Consider the following 23,959-nt stretch of genomic DNA (forward strand, 5'->3'; position numbering starts at 1 on the left):
GCCCCTAGTGTGTAGGATGCAAAAATGGGTTAACATACAACCAGTGTATGGGTGATTGTTGGTTGCCGCAGAGTCAGTGGGCCGAAGGGCCAGTTTCCATGCTGTATCTCTAAACTTTGGTACATGCTTTAAAATGAGAACGGGTGAAACTTGTACTGCAATGCTCAAGGAATAAACAATATGGTTTAAGAGATCGTACTGGATTTAGCTGAAGTTGCTGGTTAAGGCTGCCTCGAATAAATTGGTTCCATCTGGGTGGTTGTAAATTGTTGTTTGACACAGGAAACACGATGACTAATTTGCACACAACAAACATCCAAGTTGTGTGGATCAGATAATCTATTTTAAAATATGAGAGACTTTTAGTCCGGGGCACTGTGACGCGTATCACTGTGTCTTGAAATCTTTATGCACAGGCCCTTGGTTAATGTCTTCATTAGTAAGGGCATCAAAGGTTCCTGGGAGAAGGCAGGTCAATTGAGTTGGCAAGGAAAATTCGATCAGCCGTAATTGAATGGTGCAGCAGACTTGATGGGCCGAATGGCCTAATTCTGCTCCTGCTCCCATGTCTTATGATCTCATGTCCTATTCAAAAAGCGGCCTGTGCAAATCTATCAGGCCTGCCGTAGATTGGCAACCTCGATTTCTTCACTCTCGGTCAATGTGGAATATAAATCCACATCCCTCTGAGATGAGAGATAAAGCAGACCTATGGTTACTTTATTGTCATGTGTGCAGAGAGACAGTAACATGCTTGTTCAGTATACTATCTGTAAAATCATACCGTACATGAGTAAATTAGAGAAACAAGGAACTGCAGATACTGGTTTCCAATTAAAGACAAAATGCTGGAGGAACTCAGCAGGTTGGGCAACATCTCTGGAGAACGGATAAATGACACTTAGGATCAGGACCCTTCTTCAGTCCGATCCGAAACGTCACCTATCTATATCATCCAGAGACGTTGCCTGAAGCACTGTGTTATTCCAGCACTCTCCGTCCTTTTGAGTAGAATCGATCTCGCTTGGAGCAGCACTCTGTGAGTTGCCACATTCCAGCCCTCTACTTGCAACTTCCAAATCTCTGAAAAGTCTGATCAAGGCCTCAGGAAATATGCAGTGACTTACATTTCTCACTTTAAGGCCTGGTGACCTGACAACACTAGGCTAATGGATGGGCCTGGCCCAGAATAATGCTGCTTGTTCCTTCCATCGCCACTCCATGCAGCTGCCACAGGCTGCGCTCGATCCACATGCTCCTAGCTCTCTGTGAATCTTTATCCCATTCCTTTTTGCTTCCTACCCAATGTATTTTGGACTCAAGCTCTCAACTCTGAGCCTGTGTGACATTCCTCTCCTATATTTGACCTTACTGTACTGTACCAATTGGTAGTTTTCTATACTATACTTTTACTGGATTATTTGTGGTCCATAATCTCTGGAACTGAAGACGAAGTTGTCAATGCTTTGCTTTATTGCGATGCAAAAGCGTTCGTAACGTCTGCCGTATGCTTAAACATACTTGTGTACTGAAATGAAGTTCCTGTAAGTCATTTCCTGCTCACTGTTGTGGTTATCAAAGGTGCAGTCAACATTGAATCAGTGAATTGCCCTGTGCTTTAACATACAACATGTTCCTGTTTACAAAATCCTTTGTGAATAATGTGCCTTGACGAATTGGGTATAACTATTTTGTTATAAGCAGTAGACCAAATTCATAATTACTCTGAACCAGAGGACGTAGGTTTAAGGTGAGAGGGAAAGATTGAATAGGATCGTGAGACAAGTTTTTCACACAAAGGTATATGGAGCGAGGAGATAGTTGATGCAGGTGCTATCCCAACATTAAAAAACATTTGGACAGGTACATGGATAGGATGTGTTTAAAGGGATATGGCCCAAACGCAGGCAGGTGGGACTAGTGTAGTTGGGGCATGTTCGGCTGGGCAAGTTGGGCCGAAGGGCCTGCTTCCATGCTGTATGACTCTGAGTTTAGGGATACCGCATGGAAACAGGCCCTTCGACCCACCCAGTCCACACCAACCATCAGTCATCCGTTCACGCTGGCTCTATGTTATCCCGCTTTCTCATCCACTCCCTGCACACCAGAGGCAATTTTACAGAGGGTCAAATAACCTCCAAACCTGCATGTGTTTACGATGTGCGTTAAAACCGGAGCACCTGGAAGAAACCCACGTTGTTACAGTGAGAGCGTGTTAACTCCACACAGACAGCACCCAAGGCCGGGAACGAACCCAAGTCTCTGACGCTATGAGGCAGCAGCTCTACCTGCTGTGCCACCCAGTTGGCTGCATGGCTTTTTATCCCAGAGAAAGTAATTTTATTTTCAGAACTTCATCCCCCCAGAATAACATTTTAAAAATGAAATGATTTTAAAACTGAAGGTAATTCTTTTTTGTTTAGCTTTGGTATTCTTTTGAAATAAATCACTTTCACTTCCTGTAGACATAAGGAAGTACAGATGGTTGTTTACAATAAAAGACACAAGGTGCTGGGCTAACTCAGCGGGTCAGGCAGCATCTCTGGAGATAGATAGTGTCCTCTAGGCCGGGAATCTTCTTCAGACTGTATGAAGAAGGTATGACCCAAAAGGTCGCATGTCCACATTCTCCAGAGATGGTGCCTGACTCTCTGAGTTACTCCTGAACTTTGCGTCACTTTCACTTCCTGATACATTTATGTGAGCATTCTTTGATCTAATCAGACAAATAATTTTGTCGTTGTAACACCCCCACAGTTGGCACCAGTTACAAAGTCCTGTCAGAATCGAGACAATCACCATTCTATGTCCCATGTAGAAACAAGGGATTGCAGATGCTCGTTCACTAAAGAAGATACAATGTGCTGGCGTAACTCAGTGGGTCAGACAGCATCTTTGGACTTACAGCGAGATATTGAGCAGAAACAGGCCCTTAGGCCGACTGAGTCTGCCATACATGAGCACTATCCTGCACACCAAGGACAATTTACAATATTTTATTGAAGCCAATTAACCTACAAATCTGTGCGTCTTTGGAGTGTGGGAGAAAAACGGAGAAAACCTATGCTGTCACAGGGAGAACGTAGAAACTCCGTACAGACAGCACTCATAGTCAGGACTGAACCTGGGTCACTGGCGTTGAGAGACAGGAACTCTACAGCTGCGTCACCGTGCCGCACACCAGCGGAAGGAAATGGAAAGCAATTGACCTCTATCACAGACAGAGACCTATCACCTGTTCAGCTGGCCAGGAAGTAAGAAAAGTAGTGTGAAAAATCTAAATGGAACAATTGTGAAATATTCTATCAAAAGGAAACTTCTATAATTATTGTTCTCCCTTATGTTAGAAGTTAGAAGTGCAGAATTCAATCATGGCTGATCTATCTTTCCCTCTCATCCCCATTCTCCTGCCTTCTCCCCATAAATTTTAACACCTTCAATAATCAACAATTTGTCAATCTGTGTGATTAAAAATAGCCAATGACTTTGGCCTCCACAAAGTCTAAGGCAATGAATTCCACATATTCACCACCCACTGGCTAAAGAAATTCTTCCTCAGTTCACTGTCATCTGGAATGTGCTGCTTCAGTGTCACTTAATGAATGTTAATGATGTGTGCTTCCTCTGACAGGTCCTATGGCAGTGTGTTCAAAGCTATTCATAAAGAATCCGGCCAAGTGGTGGCTATCAAACAGGTCCCAGTGGAATCTGACCTGCAGGAGATTATCAAAGAAATCTCGATTATGCAGCAATGCGACAGGTGAGGCTCCGCAATTTTTTTGTTGGTGGCTACCGATCTTGACTTGTTTTTTAAACTCTTTAGGTTTGATATCACAAGATACCTTGTATCTTCATGATACCACAAGATTTGGATTAATTGGGGTGTGGAAATTGGGTCAAGAAGAACACCGACTTTCTTTGACAAACAACATCGGGACCAAATTATCAGGAAAGGAATTCAAAGCAGAAAGAAAATTGTTTATGAAAATCAATTTAATTAACTGACATGACCAGAGTAGAGTTTCATTTTGATATTAAATATACTTTAGTTTAGCTTACAGTATGGAGACAGGCCCTTCAGCCCACCGTCCACGCCGACCATCGATCACCCGTTCACACTATGCTATCCCACTTTCACATCCTACACACTAGGGGCAATTTACAGAAGCCAATTAACCTATTGATTTGCACATCTGTGGGATGTGGGAGGAAACAGAAGCACCTGGAGAAAACTCACCCAGTCACAGGGAGAACGTACAAACTCTGTACAGACAGCACCCGAGGTCAGGATGGAACCCGGGTCTCTGGCGCTGTGAGGCAGCAACTCTACCTTTGCTCCACTCTGCTGTCCTGTGGCATGATTCAAAGAAGAACTGCCGACATGAACATTAATGAGTTCATCACCAGATTATCTCTCCGTTCACCTTGCTCCCATTTGTAGTACATTGTTGATCCACATTGGGTGTCCCATTTACTTCGTTTAAGGGGAATGCAAGAACCAACGCTTTGTGAGTTTAAAAACAGGTTAGGATTCGGAGGTCTCATGAGTTCAAGGGGGAGGTGCAGGAGATGAAGCTGTGGAATTCATTGCCACAGATGGCTGCGGAGGCCAAAGTCAATGGATATTTTTAAGGCGGAGGTTGACATATTCTTGATTAGTTAGGGTGTCAAGGAATATGGGGAGAAGGCAGGAGAATGGGGTTGAGAGGGAAAGATAGATCAGCCATGATTGAATGGTGGAGTAGACATGATGAGCTGAATGGCTTAATTCTGCTCCTTGAACTTACGAGGCAGACCTCCCCAGGTTGAGGGAGGGTGAAGTTGTAGACTCATGGGAGACTGCAGCCTGTTGAAGTCAGGCAGCTAAAGTTTCTACTGAAAGTTTGGAGAGCAGATGGGTGGCTGGGTATTTTGGAGCTGGGCCAAAGGCTTTAGCTGAGGGAAAAGGGTATGGGCAAGATCTTGCATCAGGGGCTTCAGCTAGTTTGATCCTGCGTATGCACTCGTGGGCCACAAGGTCAGAGGATGGAAGCAGGGGATGTGAGACAGCAGATGCTGGAATCTTGAGCTAAAAAAAACTGCGGGAGGAAATTGGCAGGTCAGGCAGCATCTGTGGAGGAAAATGGACTGATGACATTTTGGGTTGGGACCCTTTTTCATTAGCCACCTAGCCCCTCAACCCTGCTCCACCATTCAATATGACCTTGAGTGATCTGTGCAGTCCTCATCTATTCTGTGCCAGTTCCCCACAGCCTTCAATTGAAATATTTATCCATCTCCACATTATCCATCCATCTAATGATCTGGCCTCCACCGCCCTCTGCGGTGAGGAATCCCAGAGATATATTACCCTCTGAGAATTCACCATGAGTTGAGCTAGTACAACAGAGCCGTGTCACTATTTGTCCCGGACCTCCTTGCTATTGGACAAAGACGGTGTGCCCTGTCAAGGCTGTGTGGTAGCTGATACACAACACTCAGAATATTCACACACTGGCATCTTCCACTCCACAGAGTCTGAGTGACTTGCCTAAGAAAATGCAAAAGCCACTTCAAGACTAATTGATTACACAAAACGATTTATTATACAGTGTACATGGATTGGAAAGGATTGGAGAGATATGGGCCAAATGCAGGCAGGTGGGACCAGTCCATGTTTAGGGGGGGGAGAGAAAGATTTAATGGTAACCCGAGGGGTAGCATTTTTACACAAAGTGTGCTAGGTGTATGGAATGAGCTGCCGGAGGAGGTACTTGAGGAAGGGACTATTGCAATGTTTAAGAAACATTTAGACAGAAACGTGGATAGGAAGGGTTTATGGGAATATGGACCAAACGTGGGCAGGTGGGACTAGTGTAGATGGGACATGATGTTACGTGTGGGCAAGTCGGGCTGAAGTGCCTGTTTCCACCCGGTATGACCCAATGGAAATCTGCGTAAATTGAGGTAACTATGACAATTGTTCTCGTCGATGGGTATAACAAACGTTACATTTTCAACCGCTCATTTGTACTTTCTAAGAAAATATTTTAATTTTCCTTCCCTTTCTCCACAGTCCTCATGTGGTTAAGTACTATGGAAGCTATTTTAAGAATACAGACCTGTGGATAGTCATGGAATACTGTGGCGCTGGCTCGGTGTCAGACCTTATTCGAATAAGGAATAAAACGGTAATTCAGTCCTTTTGCTTTTTTTCCCCAGAAAGTCAGCATTATCTGCTAACAGTATGTGAGTGCAAGTTTAGAAGCTGATATCATAGGATAAAGCAGCAGTGGAGCTGCTGTCTTACAGGGCCAGAAACCCAGGTTCGCTCCTGACTACGGTCTGTGCAGAGTTTGTACGTTCTCCCTGTGACTGCATGGGTTTTCTCCAGGTGCTTCATTTTCCTCCCACACGCCAAAGACGTGCGGGTTTGTAGGTTAATTGCCTTCTGTAAATTGTCCCCAGTGTGTAGGATAGAACTAGTTGTTACGGGTGATCGTTGGTTGGCGTGCATCTGTGGGCCAAAGGGCCTGTTTCCACACTGTATCTCTAAACTAAACTGAAGTGGAATTATCTAAAGTCATAGTCACACACAGCACGGTAATAGAGACATAGTTGTGGAAACAGGCCCTTTGGCCCAAGTTGTCCATGCTGACCAAGATGCTCCATCTGCACTCGGCTCACCTACCTCCATTTGGCCCAACCCTCTAAACTCTATGTACCTGTCCAAATGAGGAATGAGATAACGAGTGTTGGTTAAATGAAAAATGCACGCTGAGACCTGTTTGAAGAAATTCAATTGGCTTGCTTTTGCTTGTTCCCTATAACGGTTTGAAGGAGATTGCAAGATAATATTTTATCTGCTGTGCTTAGGCTTGTAATCACTTGCAATGCAATTTGTGCAAACTGATTAGATCCCCCCCCCCCCCCCCCCCCCCCCCCAAAGCAGCACCTGTGTTTCCCTTAATTATAGTGATGGTGCTTCAAAGCACTTCACTAAAAATGCTCTGGGCTGTACAGTGGCCATGAGAGGTACTATAGAAATGCAAGTTCTTTGAATGAGGAGCAGATATGAGTGGGGGACATATCTTGGAAACGATATGCAGTCATTTGTGCACAACAGCATTAATTCAGTTGCTGGGGCACCTTCCATATCACAGATGGTACAGTTAGAAAAGAAATGTAATATCTCTATCTCTGATGGTGGGATACTTTACATTGTTATTATGTCATTAAGTTGGAAAGAGTGCGGAGAAGATTTGAGAATGTTGCCATGACTCAAGGGCCTGAGCTATAGGGAAAGGATGGGCAGGATTTTATTTCTTGGAGCACAGCAGACTGAGGGGTGATCTTATAGAGATGTATAAATTCATGAGTAGTATAGATATGGTGAATGCACAGTCTTTTATCCAGGGTAGGGAAATCACGAACCAGAAGGCATAGGTTTAAGGTGAGAGGTGGAAAGATTTAATAGGAATCCGAGGGGCAACTTTTCACACAGAGGGTGGTGGGTATATGGAACGAGCTGCCAGAGGAGGCAGATGAGGTAGGTATTACAACAAGATTGATAAGACATTTGGATGGGTACATGGTAGGAACGTTTTAGAGGGATATGGGCCAAATGTGGGCAAATATGATTGGCGAAGAAGGGGCATCTTAGCCGACATGGGCAAGTTGTGCCGAAGGACCTGTTTCTGTGCTGTATGGCTCATTGGTAGATGAATAGTAATGAACTGTGCTTAGCCTTTAATAAAACATTTCCGAGAGTCTGCATTGTAAATCAGATCTCTTTCCCTTGCTGCAGCTAACAGAGGACGAGATTGCCACAATCTTCCAATCCACGCTAAAAGGACTGGAATATCTGCACTTCATGAGAAAAATCCACAGGGATATCAAAGCTGGAAACATCTTGCTTAACAATGAAGGGCATGCAAAACTGGCAGACTTTGGAGTTGCGGGTCAGCTTACTGTAAGTCATCCTGAAGAATAATGGCCCACACAGCCAAAGACTGTTGTTATGAAGTTATCTGAACTGAACCCTTTTCTATTTGATGAGAGAAATATCTATTGACAAAGTATTGAATAGGAGCTGACTCGAGCAATATTTTTATACATAGAAGTAAAGTATTACATTTTGCCTACTCTTATATATTGGTACAACCCATTTCCAGCGGCTTTAAACAAGACATCAGAACATGGGATATGTTCAGAACGAAGCAGGGTCTCGACCCGAAACGTCACCCATTCCTTCTCTCCAGAGATGTTGTCTGTCCTGCTGAGATACTCCAGCTTTTTGTGTCTATCTTCAGTTTAAACCAGCATCTGTAGTTCCTTCCTACACATCAGAACATGGGAACTGTCCCTTATTCCCAGTTCACCATTCATTAAAAATATTGGGTATTATTTTACGACATGATCACTGCCAAATGTTAACTCCACAAGTTAACATGTTATAATATCACCAGTGTTTCAATCCCGAGTTTCAAAATTATAATTTGAGGTAGCAGCAATTGCGAGAAAAAAGGAACTGCTGATGCTAGTTTATGGACAAAAAGACACAAACTGCTGGAGTAAATCAGCATGTCGGGCATTATCTCTTGAGAACATGGATAGGTGACATATTGAGTCAGGATTTCTGAAGAAGTGCTGAAGTAACTCAGCGGGGTCAAGCAGCATCTCTGGAGAACATGGATAGGTGACCTTTTGGGCCAGGACCCTTATTCAGACTGTTGAAGGGTCCTGACTCAAAACATCTCCTACCAATGTTCTCCAGAGATGCTACCTGACCTGCTGAGTTACTCCAGCATTGTGTGTCCTTTTGTCTACACCGACATCTGCAGTTCCTTGTTTCTGCATCTTATCGATAGGCTCGCAGTGTAATGATAACGGAGGTAAAAGGTGAACTGAAGGAGCTGTCGTCTTTGCTGACACATTTCACAGTAAAACAATGCAGCCTGTGAATACTCTAAATCGGTTGGCTGTCTGTTCTCCTAGGATATCTATTCTGTCTACCAGTTTGCTCCATTTGGCTGCAAAGTGATGCCGAAATAGATCCTTTTCCCAGTTAGGTTGCTTGCAATAAATAAGGCTTATTAACTGAGCAGCCAGTCAATTTGGGTCGGGACCCTTCTTCAGTCATTAATTTGGAAATGGGACATTAGAAGGACAAGGATAAATTAAAGAGATGAGGTGGTGAATCTGTGGAAATCATTGCCAAAGATGGCTGTGGTCGCCAAGCAATTGTGTATTTTTAAAGTGGAGATTGAGATTCCTGGTTAGTAAGGGTGTCAAGGATTATGGGGAGAAGGCAGGAGAATGGAGTTGAAAGGGAAAGATGGATTTGGTGGAGTAGACTCGATGGGCCAAATAGCCTAATTCTGCTCCTAGGTCTTATGAACTTCCTCATTTAGTTGCATTCAATAAATAGGGCTTACTAACAGACCTGCCAGTCACTAAGATGGACAAGGCCAAATTAATACTACAAACATGGATATCGTTACCAGCGTAAATTGTAAATGTTTGAAGAAGACGCAGACTGTATAATTGAATGTTTGAATTTGCATCTGGTGCGGTTTTATTTATGAGATGTAGTTGTCACTAGCAAGGCCAAAGTTTCACACTCTCATTGTCCTTGAGGCAATCCCCTGCTTGGAACCAAAGATCCTGTATCGCTATAGGATCTTTGCTTGGAACTGCTGCAGTCTTTATGAAGATACTCCCACGGTGATGTTAGGTATGCAAGACAATGGAGTTTGGGCTGGGCATTGTTTAATTCTAAGAATATTTTGACGTAGGTAACATTGATACAATTGAGAGGCGTGTTGGCTAGAGTCAGCAACCTTTATTGTGGCTCACATTTAGCTCCAGTGAGGTAAGCACAGCAAATTTCCTCCCCTTTAGATATTAGTTAACCAGAGAAAAATAATCCAGTAGCTTTGACATTTCATTCACTGATGCTATTTCTAATTCAGTTCTCGATGATTTAATTAAATGAATTAAGATCCCCAGCTGTAGCGACGGGAGTTTCATCTGTGTGTCTGCCTTCTTCGTCCACATTTCTCAGCCTATCTAATTAAGCAAGCTACTTCTATGCCTTCACACAAAACCTTATTGTGCATCCACTGGCATCCGTTTCCCTCTTCCCTCCCCCTTGTCCCATCTTCCAATTATATTGTGGAACAAGGCATCTTTCAGTGAATGATAATTAGATGAATACTTGAAGCATAGATGAATCAAAGATTACAATGATGTGCGTAGATTGAGTCAAGTCTGGGCAGGCTTTGAGTGGCAGAGGCGCTGACTGGAGCAGCTGAGCTGAATGGCCTTTCTTCTTAAGCCACTTCTTATGCAACAATCGACAGACACAAAGTACTGGAGTAACTCAGCGGGCCAGGCAGCATCTCTGGCGAACATGGATAGGTCAGTCATTGACCCATCCTTTATCTCCACATATGATGTCTGACATGCTGAGTTCCTCCAGCACTTTGTGTCCATCTTTGGTATAAACCAGCATCTGCAGTTCACAGTAAATTGTTATGCAACTGTGGCTCTGCATTCACTCTTCTGCATAAATTCACTGACTGGGATGAGTCACTGGTTCGCAATTGGGTGTCGAAACAGACTTACATCTACTCTCAGGGTAGCAAAGTTACTGGTTATCCTTTATTATAGTTACAAATGTACCACTGCTGGTTCTAGTGGTCAGTAAATGGTTTGCCTGTGGGTTTATTATTGTTACATGTACCAAGGTACAGTGAAAAGGTTTTGTTTCAGTGCTGTCCAATCAAACCACATAATACAATACATGAAAATAGACACAAAATGCTGCAGTGACTCAGCAGAACAGGCAGCATCTCTGGAGAGAAGGAATGCGTGATCACGACAATACATGAATACAATCTTCAGACAATACATGAATACAATCAAACCACGCACAAGTACAAAGAGTAGAGCAAAGAGGAAGATATTAGAGTTTAGAATATAGTTCTCGGAATTACAGCTTAATGTTTGTCAACTTTTCTAATTGTGTGTAAAACAGAAATAATGTACCTCTACTCCCGCCTAATAAAACCATAAGACAAAAGAGCAGAATTAGGCCATTCGGCCCATTGTGTCTACTCTGCATGCAACACAACTCCATTCTCCTGCCTTCTTCCCGTAACCTTTGACAATCAAGAATCTATCAATCCCTGATTTAAAAATGCCCAATAACGTGGCCTCCACAGACATTTGTGGCAAAGAATTCCCTAGACTCACCGTCCTCTGGCTGAAGAAATTCCCTTGTAAAGCTATGTCCTTTTATTCTAAGGGTGTACCATCTGGTTCTGGACTCGATTTTTTGTAAACATACTTTTCCTGTCTAATCTAATCCTTTCATTATTCAGCAGGTTTAAATGAGATTCCCCCCCCTTGTCCTTCTAAATTCCAGCAAGTACAGGTCCAAAGCCATCAGACATTCCACATATGTTAACCCAATCATCCCTGGGATCATTCTCGTAAACCTGTGGACACTCTCCAATGACAGCACATCTTTCCTCCGATATGGGACCCAAAACCTCTCAACATTCCACATGTGGCCTCACCAGCACCATATAAAGTCACAGCATTACATTCTTGCTTTTATATTCTAGTCCCCTCAAAATGAATGGTAGCATTGCATTTGTCTTCCTTACCGCTGACTCAAAATGCAAATGAACCTTTTGGGAATCGTGCACCAGCACTCCCAAACTCTTTACAAGTTGAATGCAATGCCTGTCGGGATGTAAAGCAGATTTAATGGTATCCTTCAAAAGTGAACTAGATGTAGTTTTGAAAAGAGCAGGAAAAATGTAACCAATTGGGCGAAATGCCAGCACAGCTTGAGGGTCTGATATATACTGACTTACATACTGACGGCAAGACCACAAGAAATTGCAACAAATTTTGGATGCAGCCCAGATCATCACGCAAATCAACCTCCCTTCCATTGACTCCCATCTACACTTGATGCTGCCTCGTCAAGACCACCAGCATAATCAAGGACCAGTCTCACCCTGGTCATTCCCTCTTCTCCCCTCTCCCATCAGGCAAGAGGTACAGAAGTGAGAAAACGCACACCTCCAGATTAATGGACGGTTCCTTCCCAGCTGTTATCCTATTACCAACTAGAGAGTGGTCCTGAGCTACCATCTACCTCATTGGAGACCCTCAGACTGACTATCTTTAATCGGGCTTTACTGGACTTTATATGGCACTAAACATTATTCCATTATCATGCATCTGTACCTTGTGGACGGCTTGATTGTAATCATGTATAGTCTTTCCGCTGACTGGTTACCATGCAACATAAAGATTTAACTCAGATTTAATTCTATCGTTTGTTCTACATTGGTGTGTTGAAGCCTTGGCCCAGTTGGAAATTTCTTTCAGTGACGTGTGTGTGTCTACTCAGGATACAATGGCCAAGAGAAACACGGTGATTGGAACGCCATTCTGGATGGCTCCTGAAGTGATCCAAGAAATCGGTTACAATTGCGTGGCAGATATCTGGTCCTTGGGGATTTCGGCGATCGAGATGGCAGAAGGAAAGCCACCTTATGCGGACATTCATCCCATGAGGGTAAGGAGAAAATAAGGTATACCGAGTCCACTGGGCTTTTCATAGCCCCTTGCACAGTCATGGTCAAAACATTCATGTCTCTGTCTGTGACTTCCAGATTGCAATACCACCCACACATTTGTAATAACATTGTTCCCCCCCAAAAAAGAAAAAACCTGCGCCTTTAAATCTGAGGACATTGAAAGTAGGAGGGGAATACTCAGCATATCGAGCCTGTTCGTTTAATTCTAGTTTAGTTCAGTTTATAGTCACGTGTACCGAGGTACAATTTAAAGCTTTTGTTGCGTGCAAACCAGCCAGACAAGGAACTGCAGATGCTGCCTTACAAAAAAGAAACACTGTGCTGAAAAAAAGAAAGTGCTGGAGTATTTCAGCAGTTCAGGCTCTGGAGAACATGCACACTTGAACTTTCAGATTGGGACCGATGTTTGAAAACCTTGCCTAAATCATTTTTTTTTAAAGTCTAATATACACCTTCCCACCACACTGAAGTTATAGTGTATGTGTCAAGCCTCATAATGTAGTACATGCTCCTTGACTTTAGTTTTTTTCCTCAGTTGTGGTGCTATCAACGAAACTGGAGTTTTATTTTCTCTGCAGTTAAGGTGCCATATAGCACTTAGATGCTATACAGTGCTATATAGCACAACATATAGTCACCTATATAGCTGCAGCTGAGACTTTGGAAACAGTGTCAAACCCTGACCATCTTACATGTGGACTTGGTCGGCTGTTTCTTTGTTTCCTGTATTTAACTGGGGATTATATTTATGTATGGCAATAACCTTACTGATTCTACACAAAAGAAGCATTTCACTGTACCTTGGCACACGTGATAATAAAGATCCATTGAACCATTGAGGAGTCTTGCCCTTTAGAAAATTACACTATAAATTTTCAGATTGTTTGGAGTTTCGGTTGACTTTATTTTAAATTGCATTTTTTAAGTGCTAGATTGGAGAGCTGATTCTTAAGATCTTTTAATGTGTTTTTATTCACACAAGGTCAACCTTTTTTATATTTAACCATTCATCCGAAAGATTTAGAAAATCACACTATAAATTTCCAGAATGTTGGGAGTTTCAATTGACTTTATTAGAAAACATTTTTGAAGTGTTCGGATGGAGAGATGATTCTCACGACCTTTTACTGTGTTTTTATTCAAGCGAGTTCAACATTTTATATTTGAGCATTCATCGGAAAGATTTAGAAAATCACACCATAAATTTCCAGAGAGTTGGGAGATACAGTTGACTTTTTATAAATGTCATTTTTTTAAAATTAGGATGCTGAGTCGATTCTTAACATCGTTTACTAAGCCTTTTTATATTCAAGCAAGGTCAACATTTTATGCTTTAACCATTTGTCTGAAAGTGACTTAAATGTTTTATTTCACCCCCCCCACCCCCTCCCCCCGTTATTCTCTACAGGCTATTTTCATGATTCCCACAAATCCACCACCAACATTCCGGAAACCAGAACTCTGGTCGGATGAATTTACAGATTTTGTAAAGCAATGTTTAGTTAAAAACCCAGAGCAAAGAGCTGCTGCAACACAGCTTCTACAGGTACGTGCAAACATAATGTGATAATGTCCAAAGAAAGGCATGGTCTGGCGGTTAAATGTGCATGTTTCTAATGCCAGTCAGTACTTAAGAAGGTTAATTTAACCAATACTGGAAATGTTATGCCTAGAAGCACGATATTCAACCAAACGTTGTAATGGAATATGGTAACACTAACAGGAAATGGAATATTTAGTTAAATACTAATAACACTGCAACTGGAAACATGATGCAATAAAACCCATAACACTGGCATTTTTTGAAGTGTTGAGATGCTGAGTTGATTCTTAACATTGTTTACTAAGACTATTTATATTCAAGCAAGGTCAACATTTTATGGGGTCTTTGGCGTTGGATGGGCACATTTTCCAGACTGTCGGATGTCATTCTATTTTTTTCAGATGTTGCACAGTAGAATAATATTTTTCCCAGTGAATCCTGTAAGTTTAACAAGAGCTCCAAAGGCATAAAGGTTTGTAGGTTAATTGACTTCTGTAAATTGTCTCTAGTGTGTAGGATAGTGCCCGTGTACAGAGTAATCGCTGGTCGATGCGAACTTGGTGGGCAGAAGGGGCTGTTTCCGCACTATATCTCTAAAGTCTACAGGTGCTGGTTTACACAAAAGGACACAAATGTTACCTAAAATTGGAGAATTGAACATTCATACAGTTGTGGGTGTAAGCTACCCAAGTGGAATATGGAGCGGTGTTCATCCAGTTTACGTGTGGCCTCACTCTGGCAATGGAGGAGGCCCAGCACAGAAATGTTAGTTTGGGAATGGGAAGGTTAGTTAAAATGGTTTGTAACCGGGAGATCCAGCAGGGTTTGGCGGACCAAAGACATGTGTTCAGCGAACTGGTCGCCAAGTCAATTGTGCCTCTAAGTTGGCAATACACAAAATCAGTCCACGGTATCTAGACCTCCACAATATTGTAATAGAGTGTTTCATAAGTACATAAAACTTATAAGAAAGAGCAATTGTTGAAAAGTGGGGAGAGAGAGAGAGTGAGAGAGAAGAAACTATTTCTGCTGTTCATAGGAATGAATGTATGCCAGACCTGAATTTAATAATATTCCAGGAGCTCATTTGTAGGGGTGTCTAAATCAGGGGTTGGTCTGTAGATTTTTTGCTGAAGGAAGACTGGGTACAAGCAGGAATTTTACCTGTAAGAAAACGTTAAGGTAAAGTGAAGTTGTAGAGGAACATAACTGCTGTAGGCTTGGAGGAGCACTGGGTGACTGTGGAAGTAAATGAGAACTGGGGTTAGGTGGTCTGAATATGAGGAAGGAACTGCAGATGGTGGTTTGCACACAAAGTGCTGGAGTAACACAGCGGGTCAGGCAGCATCTCTGGAGGGAAAGGATGGGTGATGTTACGGGTTGGAACTCTTCTGATGATAATGTTGGGATTGTTGCTAAGTGAGCCGAGTCTGTGCTTTGGGAGGGGTGAGGTTAGAGTAGGTAAGGGGAGTAGAAAAGGTTAGTCAGTGATATCCTGCTGGCAGGATATGTAAAGGTCCAAAGAGTTCCGACCCGAAATGTCATCCATCCTTTTTCTCCAAAGGTGGTTTGATTGTTTGCGGCTCATTATCATTGATTATCATGCCAGCTACAAGTTTCATTGTTCAAAACACAAAGTGGCGGAGGTACACAGCAGGTCAGGCCGCATCTGTGGAAGGAAATGGACAGGCGTTTCGGATTGGAGCCCTTCTTCAGACTGATGGAATAGGGGCGGGGGGGGGAGAAAGCCAGAAAAGAGAAATGCCCCAATCCGAACCGTCGTCTCTCCATTCCCTTCGTAGATGCTGTCTGCTCCGCTGAGTTCCTCCTGCACTTTGTGTTTTGCTCAAGATTCCAGCATCTGCAGTCTCTTGTGACGCCATCATTTTCATTGAGCTAGTTTGTCATTGGGGAAAGTTGGAAGATTTGCACCCGTCATTCCAACAAGACTGGATGTATGGGTCTCGTACATAAAATATCAGGCAATCTGTTTCACTGTCTCAAGGTTTTTTTTATAAAAGGAATTCTTTGTTGTGTCTGCTGAATCCAGGAAGAAGCAAACACGCTGTGCTGGGCATAGATTAGGTCCATAAACAGTGTAGACCATAGTGACCCTGCTTCTTGCCCAAGTAATCTGGCACCCAACAGCATCCCGTGAGCCCACATAAGGACGACTGAAATATTATTTTGGAGCAAACAAGAGGGCTTGAGTTGGAAGAGCGTGGAGGAGTCAAAGGTCCCCATAGATGAAAGGATCAATGGTAACACAGTGCCCCACCCCCTCCCCACTGTTGAGCAAGGGAAGAGAGACAATGTGCCCCTGCACCCTCCCTCCCCATGTGCCGCCCACCTACTGGCTCTTGAACCTGGTGGTCATGGTTTTCTGACTCCTATATCTATACTCCTATATATAAGGAATGTCATTGCACCCTGATGTATATGACAATAAACTAGCCATCCCCTCCCTCCTTGCACCCCTGTTAAAAAAAATATGGCACAGGCATTATCCTTATGGAGTGAAAACAAGTCATCCTTGTTTCCAATGTACCAGCTGAGAGGGGCAGCATAGTGGCACAGCAGTAGAATTGCTGCCTTACAGCGCCCGGAGACCCGGGTTCCATCCTGACTGGTGGTGCTGCACGGAGTTTGTACGTTCTCCCTGTGACCGCAAGGGTTTCCCCGGGTGCTCAGGATTCCTCCCACCCTCCAAAAACGCGCAGGTTTTTTGGTTAATTGGCTTCTGTAAATTGTAAATAATCCCTTGTGTGTAGGATAGGTTAGTGTGCAGGGTGACTGCTAGTCGATGCGAACTCGGTGGGCCAAAGGGTCGGTTTCCGTGTATCTCTCCAAAGTCTCAATGATTTCTTTATTATCACGTGTACCAAGGTACAGTGAAATACTTCCACAGTAAAGGAGGAGGGAATGAAATTCACACTCCAATTCTCTCAATCTCACTGGAAAGTGCTGCTAATAGTTTAATTACATGATCCTTTCAAGATACTACAAAGCAGCACTAATCATGCCTTGCCCGACATTATGATGCCTTTTGTCTTGCTATGGTTTCATTATGTAACTGGTGGCCAGAATTATAATCAATTACTTGAGGAATTTGATCTGCTAAACAACGTTCTGAGCTCCAGAGATGAATCGGCTGAGATGCTGGAGGTGGCAATGGGTTAGACAAGTTTAAACGCATCGTTATGGAGCAACCTGCAGAGGTGGCTAATGCAATATTGATCTGAAATGGAATAGAAACAAGTCTGCCTTTGATCATCTGATCTGACAACCTGTGCACTGTCGGAAATAATCAATGTCAACTGAAAAGAAGACTTGCTTCCCTGATGGCTAAATGGGTTTCCTTAGTTCTACTGGTGTATTTTCATCCCATGGATCATTGTGTACTTAGTTCCGAGGCTGGCACCTTAGATGAACTACAAAAGAGAATAAAAGACTTGGAGACATACAGTATAGAAAAGCGCTAGCTGAATCAATGCCTTTTAAACCAATCTGACAGTAATCATAGAGTCTTACTGCATGGAAACAGGCCCTACAGCCCTACTTGCCCACACTGAGCAACAAACCCCATCTACACTAGTTCCACCTGGCTATGTTTGGCCCATATCCGTTTATGCCTGCCCTATCCGATGCCAACCACTAAGCATTCATAATTCTAAATGTCTCGATCAAATCACTCCTTGGGCTTCTCTCTTCCAGCAAAACAGACTCTCTAAGCACTGAATCGTTCCCAGTTTTGGTGCAGAGAGACTGACTATATTCTTGAGTTAGCCTGAATTGTTAGCTTGGATTGTTAATTGATGGCGCATACTCCATATACATGTCATAGTTTTGATCAGCTAATGGTGTTAATATTGATTTAGTTTCACAATTATAGAAGATAGAGCAGTGCAGCACAATGTTCTGGCTGACTATCCTATCTATGTGTCCCATAATTTCAGAAAAGCTTTTTTGTTGCGTGCTTGCTAACCAGTCAGCAGAAAGAGAATACATGATTACAATCGAGCCATCTACAGTGTACAGATACAGGATGAAGGGAATAGCATGAAGAACATTTAGTGTAAGGTAAAGTCAGATCGCTGATAGTCCAAGGTCCTGCAATGAGGTAGATGGTAGGTCAGGACCGCTCTCTAGTTGTTGGTAGGATGGTTCAGTTGCATGATAATAGCTGGGAAGAAACTATTCCTGAATCTTGTTTTCACACTTCTGTACCTCTTGTCTGATGGGAGAGGGAAAAAGAGGGAGCGGCCACGCTGAGACTGGCCCTTGATTATGCTGATGGCCTTACTGAGGCAGTGTGAAGTGTAGATGGAGTCAACGGAAAGGAAGTTGGTTTGTGTGATGGTCTGGGCTACGTCCACAATTCTCTGCAATTTCTTGCGGCTTGGATGGAGCTGTTCCCAAACCTTGCCGTGATGCATCCCGATAAAATGCTTTCTGCGGTGCATCTGTAAAGGTTGGTGAGAATCGTCGGGGACATGCCGAACATCCCAAGTCTTCTAAGTATGTAGCAGCACTACATTGTATGGAATTGCTGCCTGTTTAGGAAGAGAGCTGCTTAGTATACCTCCAGTGGAATAAGGAAGATAAATGTTCAGATGGAATAAACAATGTCTCCCACAAACAAATAAAAAATAAAAGTGAGGATATTATATGCTCCACAAATGAATCTTCAAAATCATTATTTTTCAATCTCGAGGCCTGAACCAGTTTTGAGGGACGTATATATATATCCATGGTTTGCAGCATTAGAGGAGATTATTTTGAGGGAAAAGCAAGACCACAGTGGGATTTGAAAGCAATGATGAATGCAAACTCTCTGAACTACTATCCACGCATGAACATAAAACCTTTACATTTTATGTAAGTGACATTTAGCTCAGCTGCAATATCTCTTATGTGGCTCTTAGGGAGCTAGGGATCAAAGTAGGACATTAAAGCTTCAAAAGCTAGCTTACTGAACGACAACAAAATACATTTTTACGCAATTTGTTTAAAAATAAAAGGCATTTTTCAGAATTGATAGCAAACAATGGTTGGCACCAAACCACATAAAAGATATTGAACCCGAGCTAAATGTCACTAACGTAAAATTTAAAGGTTGCATATTCATGATTAGATAGTATTGAAGAGTGTTTGCTTCCCAACTTTTCAGATCTGAATTGGTAATCAATCGGATCTTGCATTGAGTTCGAAACTGAAGTTAGTTCCAGTGCTGCGTCTTTGCAACAACTATTAAACACAACAAACAACAACTAAACTTCACACTATCAACTGACGACACGGAGTGCTGGAGTAACTCAGTGGGTCAGACAGCATCCCTTCTTCAGGGTCCGACCCGAAACTTCATCTCCACTGTAACGGGGCGATCAGAACCTCTGAATTACTCCAACACTTTGTGTCTTCTTTTCCAGCACTTTTGTGTCTCTAAACCAGCATCTGCAGTTCCTTGGATCTACTTTCAAACTACAAACTGTCATGGTTGCACTAAGGAGTTTGGGGTTTTGCTTTGATTTGCACTAATTTTCAGGCCTTTTTTGCTCATTGGACTTGTTTTCTTTGTTTTATTTATGATGTTGTCTATTGAGTTACAGCTGTTACAGGTATTGTTTACAGGCTGTTATGCTGCCGCAAGCAATCAGTACAAATGACAATTAAGCACTCCCTACTCTTGAAGCAAAAAGGTAGATTTAGGTTTTACATTGCATGAGCATGGTCAACCAGTCCCGCTGCTAATTGATGGATTAACAGTTTGATTAAGAAGTGTTTATTTCAAACACATTTCAAGCAATTTCATTTTCACTTTACAGCATCCCTTCATTAAAAGTGCCAAACCTGTGTCGATCTTGCGGGACCTGATCAACGATATGATGGAAATAAAATTAAAGCGGCAAGAGGAACAACAACGAGACTTGGATCAGGATGACGAGGAGAACTCGGTGGGTCTCTGCTTCTGTGTTTCTCTGTTTCGATGATCTCGCTTGCTCATAAGCAGCACAGTGGGTGGCACAGTGGTGCAGTGGTAGAGTTGCCCCCTCACGGCGCCAGAGACCCGGGTACCATCCTGACTACGGGCGCTGCCTGTTGGGAGTTTGTACATTCTCCCCGTAACCGCGTGGGTTTTCTCCAGGTGTTCCGGTTGTAGGTTGTAGGTTAATGGGTTTCGTTAAAAAATTGTAAATTGTCCCTGGTGTGTTGGATGGTGTTAGAGTTTGTAGTAGTGAGTGGGATAGTGTTAGAATACAAGGACGCACCTTTGGAAAGGAGATGAGGAGGAATTTCTTTAGTCTGAAGGAGGTGAACCTGTGGAATTCATTGACACAGAAGGCTGTGAAGACCAAGTTAAGGGGTATTTTTAAGGTGGAGATTGACAGATTCTTGATTAGTACGGGTGTCAGGGGATACGGGGAAGAGGCAGGAGAATGGGATTGAGAGGGAGAGATAGATCAGCCTTGATTGAATGGCGGAGTGGACAATGGGGGAATGGCCTAATTAGGTAACTACAACTTATGAAGTAGGGGGTCGGCACAGACTTGATGGGCTGAAGGGCCTGTTTCTGCACTGTATATCTAAAGCCTGAAGCAGCAGCGCTAGGAAGGTCATCTTGACTTTGAGCAGCCACTGTTGCATCTGGGTTAGAAGAATTTGGGCTTGGGTCATACATCAGGACTTCAGACCGCCTCTCCTGAAGGCGTAGGTTAATTGGTTTTATAATCACAATTAGCATTTGTCAGCGGCAGAACACAAACCCTCAAGGACACGATGTAAGTAGGATTTGATTCTTTTAATTGCCATTGATCTGCCATGAACTTGGACAGCTTTATGCTGTGTCATCAGGGATGTTCACTGATGTAGTATTCTTTGCCCATCTTTCAAAAGCATATAATAGTTTTAGTTTTAGAGATACAGCATGGAAACAGGCTTTCCGGCCCACATAGTCCAGCCAACCCTCGATCACCTGTTCACACTAGTTCTATGCTACCCCACTTTCGCCTCCACTCCCAACACACGACGGGCAATTTACAGAAGCCAATTAATCTATACACTTGTACATCTTTGGGATATGGGAAGAAACTTAAGACCCTGTGAAAATCCACGCAGTGACTGGGAAAACGTGCAAACTCCACAGAGACGCCCATAGCCCGGATGCAGCCCGGGTTTTTGGCGCCAAGAGGCAGCAGCTCCACCACTGCGCCACTGTACCGCCGTGAATAGTATTAGCCTGGTTGCGCATCATACATGTCGAGAAGGAATCGAGTGCAGGTCAACCACAAGTCTGGCAAGCGGAATGGTCTCTTCCTTATACAATATAATTATAATCAAGTCTGAAAAACGTCCCAACTCAAAATGTTGTCTATCCATTACCTCCAGAGATGCTGCCTGACCAGCTGTTACTCCAGTACGTTGTGCTTTACTCAAGATTCTAGCATTTGTAGTTCCTATATTTAAGTTCCCTTCTGTGTCCATGAGAGGAAATGATTTGTACTTGTACAGTCAAATCGTTGAATTAGATCACTGTTAACACTTCAATATTCCAGGAAATGCATGCTCTCTGTACAAATAGTACTTAATTTAACTCTTATTTATGCTTATTTTGTATGCTGTATCCTCTCCAAAACCAATGCAGACTTCTGTGGTACGGTATCCAGAGCTGCAGCCATTCCACCAGAGATTTGTAGAAAGATTCAGACCCGGAACGTCACCTGTACCTTTTCTCTAGAGATGCTGCCTGACCCGCTGAGTTACTCCAGCATTTTATGTCCATCTTTGGTATAAACCAGTATTTGCAGTTCTACACTACCAATTCCACCAGATGTGGCCCAACCACACCTTTATGGTTTACTCAGATTTTTGTCCTGTAATCAGGGCAGCACAGTGGTGCAGCGGTAGAGTTGCTCCTTTACAGAGCCAGAGACCCGGGTTCGATCCTGACACCCGGGTGCTGTCTGTACGGAGTTTGCATGTTCTCCCTGTGACCGCATGGGTTTTCACCGGGAGTTCCGGATTTCTTCCACATCCCAAAGAGATGCAGGTTTGTAGGTTAATTCACATCTGTAAATCGTCCCTGGAGTGTAGGATCGAACTAGTGAACGGGTGATTGTTGGTCAGCGTGGACTTGGTGAGCCGAAGAGCCTGTTTCCACTCTTCTATAAAGTAAACTAAACTATACTAATCCTTTTCACCATCTATCACTTTTCACTCTTCTAGTTACAGTTTCTGATTGGGCTTGTAATCCACTTTTTTGTCTAGAAACCCGTTTATAGAAAATTTGTCTTACTGAATAGGAATAGACATAAGATGGAGGTGAGGTGTGTGTGTGTGTTTGAGGAGTGTGGTTTTTGAGGTTTTGCATGGGACTTTGTCTTTAAATACAAAAAATTGCATGCTAGTTTTGTTGAAATCAGGAAGTGACCTACAAAATCTTTGTGCCTTTATATAGTAATTTATTGTCAAAACAGCAAACATTTCCATAGTTAATTTCTTTTTGCAGTAGTGTGACTGCTACAGAGGTGGATGCAGTAGTTCGGCTGTGTTAAGGTTGGAGTTTTTAGGTTTGACTTGGGGGTGTGTGTGCATGCATTCTCACACGTGGATATGGCGTGTTTCACATACTCATACAAGTGTGTGATGATTTTACTATACATGTGTTTGTCTATTGCTAACATGCATATGGTGTACTTTCACATTCATGCAACTGCATTCATGTATCCTAGAGTCCTAGAGTCATTCAGCATGGAAACACGCCCTTTGGCCCAACTTTCCCACACTGGCCAACATGTCCCATCTACACTAGTCCCACTGCCTGTGTTTGGCTCAAATCCATCAACCTATCCTATCCATGAGTCTAAATGTTTCTTAAACATTATGATCGTACTTGGCTCAGCTTCCTCCGGCAGCTCGTTCCGTATGCCCACCACCCTTTGTGTACAAAATGTTACTCCTCGGGTTTCTATTAAATGTTTCCCCCTCACTTTAAACATATGTCCTGTGTTGGCACAAACACCTGCATGTTTACATACACTTGGAGGAAACCCATGCGGTCACAGGGAGAAAATACAAACTGTACAGCCTGCACCCATAATCAGGATTAAACCTGGGTCTCTGGCGCAGCAAGGCAGCAACTCTACCACTGCTCCACTGTGCTGCCCCGCTATGTTTGCTGATTAATGTAACGTCACTAAACCTGACACTTGGGTGCATTTCACAGTTTGCAGACCCTTTCCATTTCTGAGAGAATGTCAATGCTTGAAACTTGTAACCCAATGGATGTGAGCACTTCCCCTCTTTAATGCTGCTTTATTAATGTATTTTTTAAACATCAAACTGACAAATTATTCAACATTATTCATTTCCGTATTTTTCAATGTAAAAATAAATTAAGCCTAAAACAAGTGAGAATCATCTGGAGGCATTAATGGAGCTGAGGTTACCATAAATGGATTCTCTGTATTTATTGTAATCTTTTTCAAATGTGGATGTTAATTTACTTCCCTGACACCCTAAATAATCTCGTCGCCCTTGTTCCCAAATACTATTATTTGTATTCACTGCAACATCATAAAATATGTCACATTTAGTTTAATTTAGAGGTTCAGCATGGAAAATAGGCCCTTCTGCCCACCCTCCACGCTGACCATCAATCATTTGTTTACTAGTTCTATGTTGTCCCACTTTCTGTACCACTCCCTACACGATAGGGGCAATTTGCAGAGAGCCAATTACCCTACAAACCACACCTCTTTTGGAGGTGTTAGGGAAGAAACCAACACGGTCACATGGAGAACGTGCAAACTCCACA

General features: G+C 42.9%; 1 protein-coding gene across 1 annotated transcript in view; it reads left to right on the forward strand.

Moving 5' to 3' along the window:
- The window catches only part of LOC129707322 (serine/threonine-protein kinase 3/4), a 108,690-nt gene that overhangs the window by 21,580 nt on the left and 63,151 nt on the right, over nucleotides 1-23,959 (forward strand). Inside the window, exons 3-8 of the mRNA XM_055652274.1 lie at nucleotides 3,632-3,760; nucleotides 6,056-6,170; nucleotides 7,787-7,951; nucleotides 12,413-12,580; nucleotides 14,011-14,148; nucleotides 19,971-20,099. Of these exons, the coding sequence (XP_055508249.1) occupies nucleotides 3,632-3,760; nucleotides 6,056-6,170; nucleotides 7,787-7,951; nucleotides 12,413-12,580; nucleotides 14,011-14,148; nucleotides 19,971-20,099 (844 nt within the window). The remainder of the gene's footprint in view (nucleotides 1-3,631; nucleotides 3,761-6,055; nucleotides 6,171-7,786; nucleotides 7,952-12,412; nucleotides 12,581-14,010; nucleotides 14,149-19,970; nucleotides 20,100-23,959) is intronic.

This window comes from Leucoraja erinacea, chromosome 21 (assembly GCF_028641065.1).
Source record: "Leucoraja erinacea ecotype New England chromosome 21, Leri_hhj_1, whole genome shotgun sequence".
Taxonomy (NCBI): domain Eukaryota; kingdom Metazoa; phylum Chordata; class Chondrichthyes; order Rajiformes; family Rajidae; genus Leucoraja; species Leucoraja erinaceus.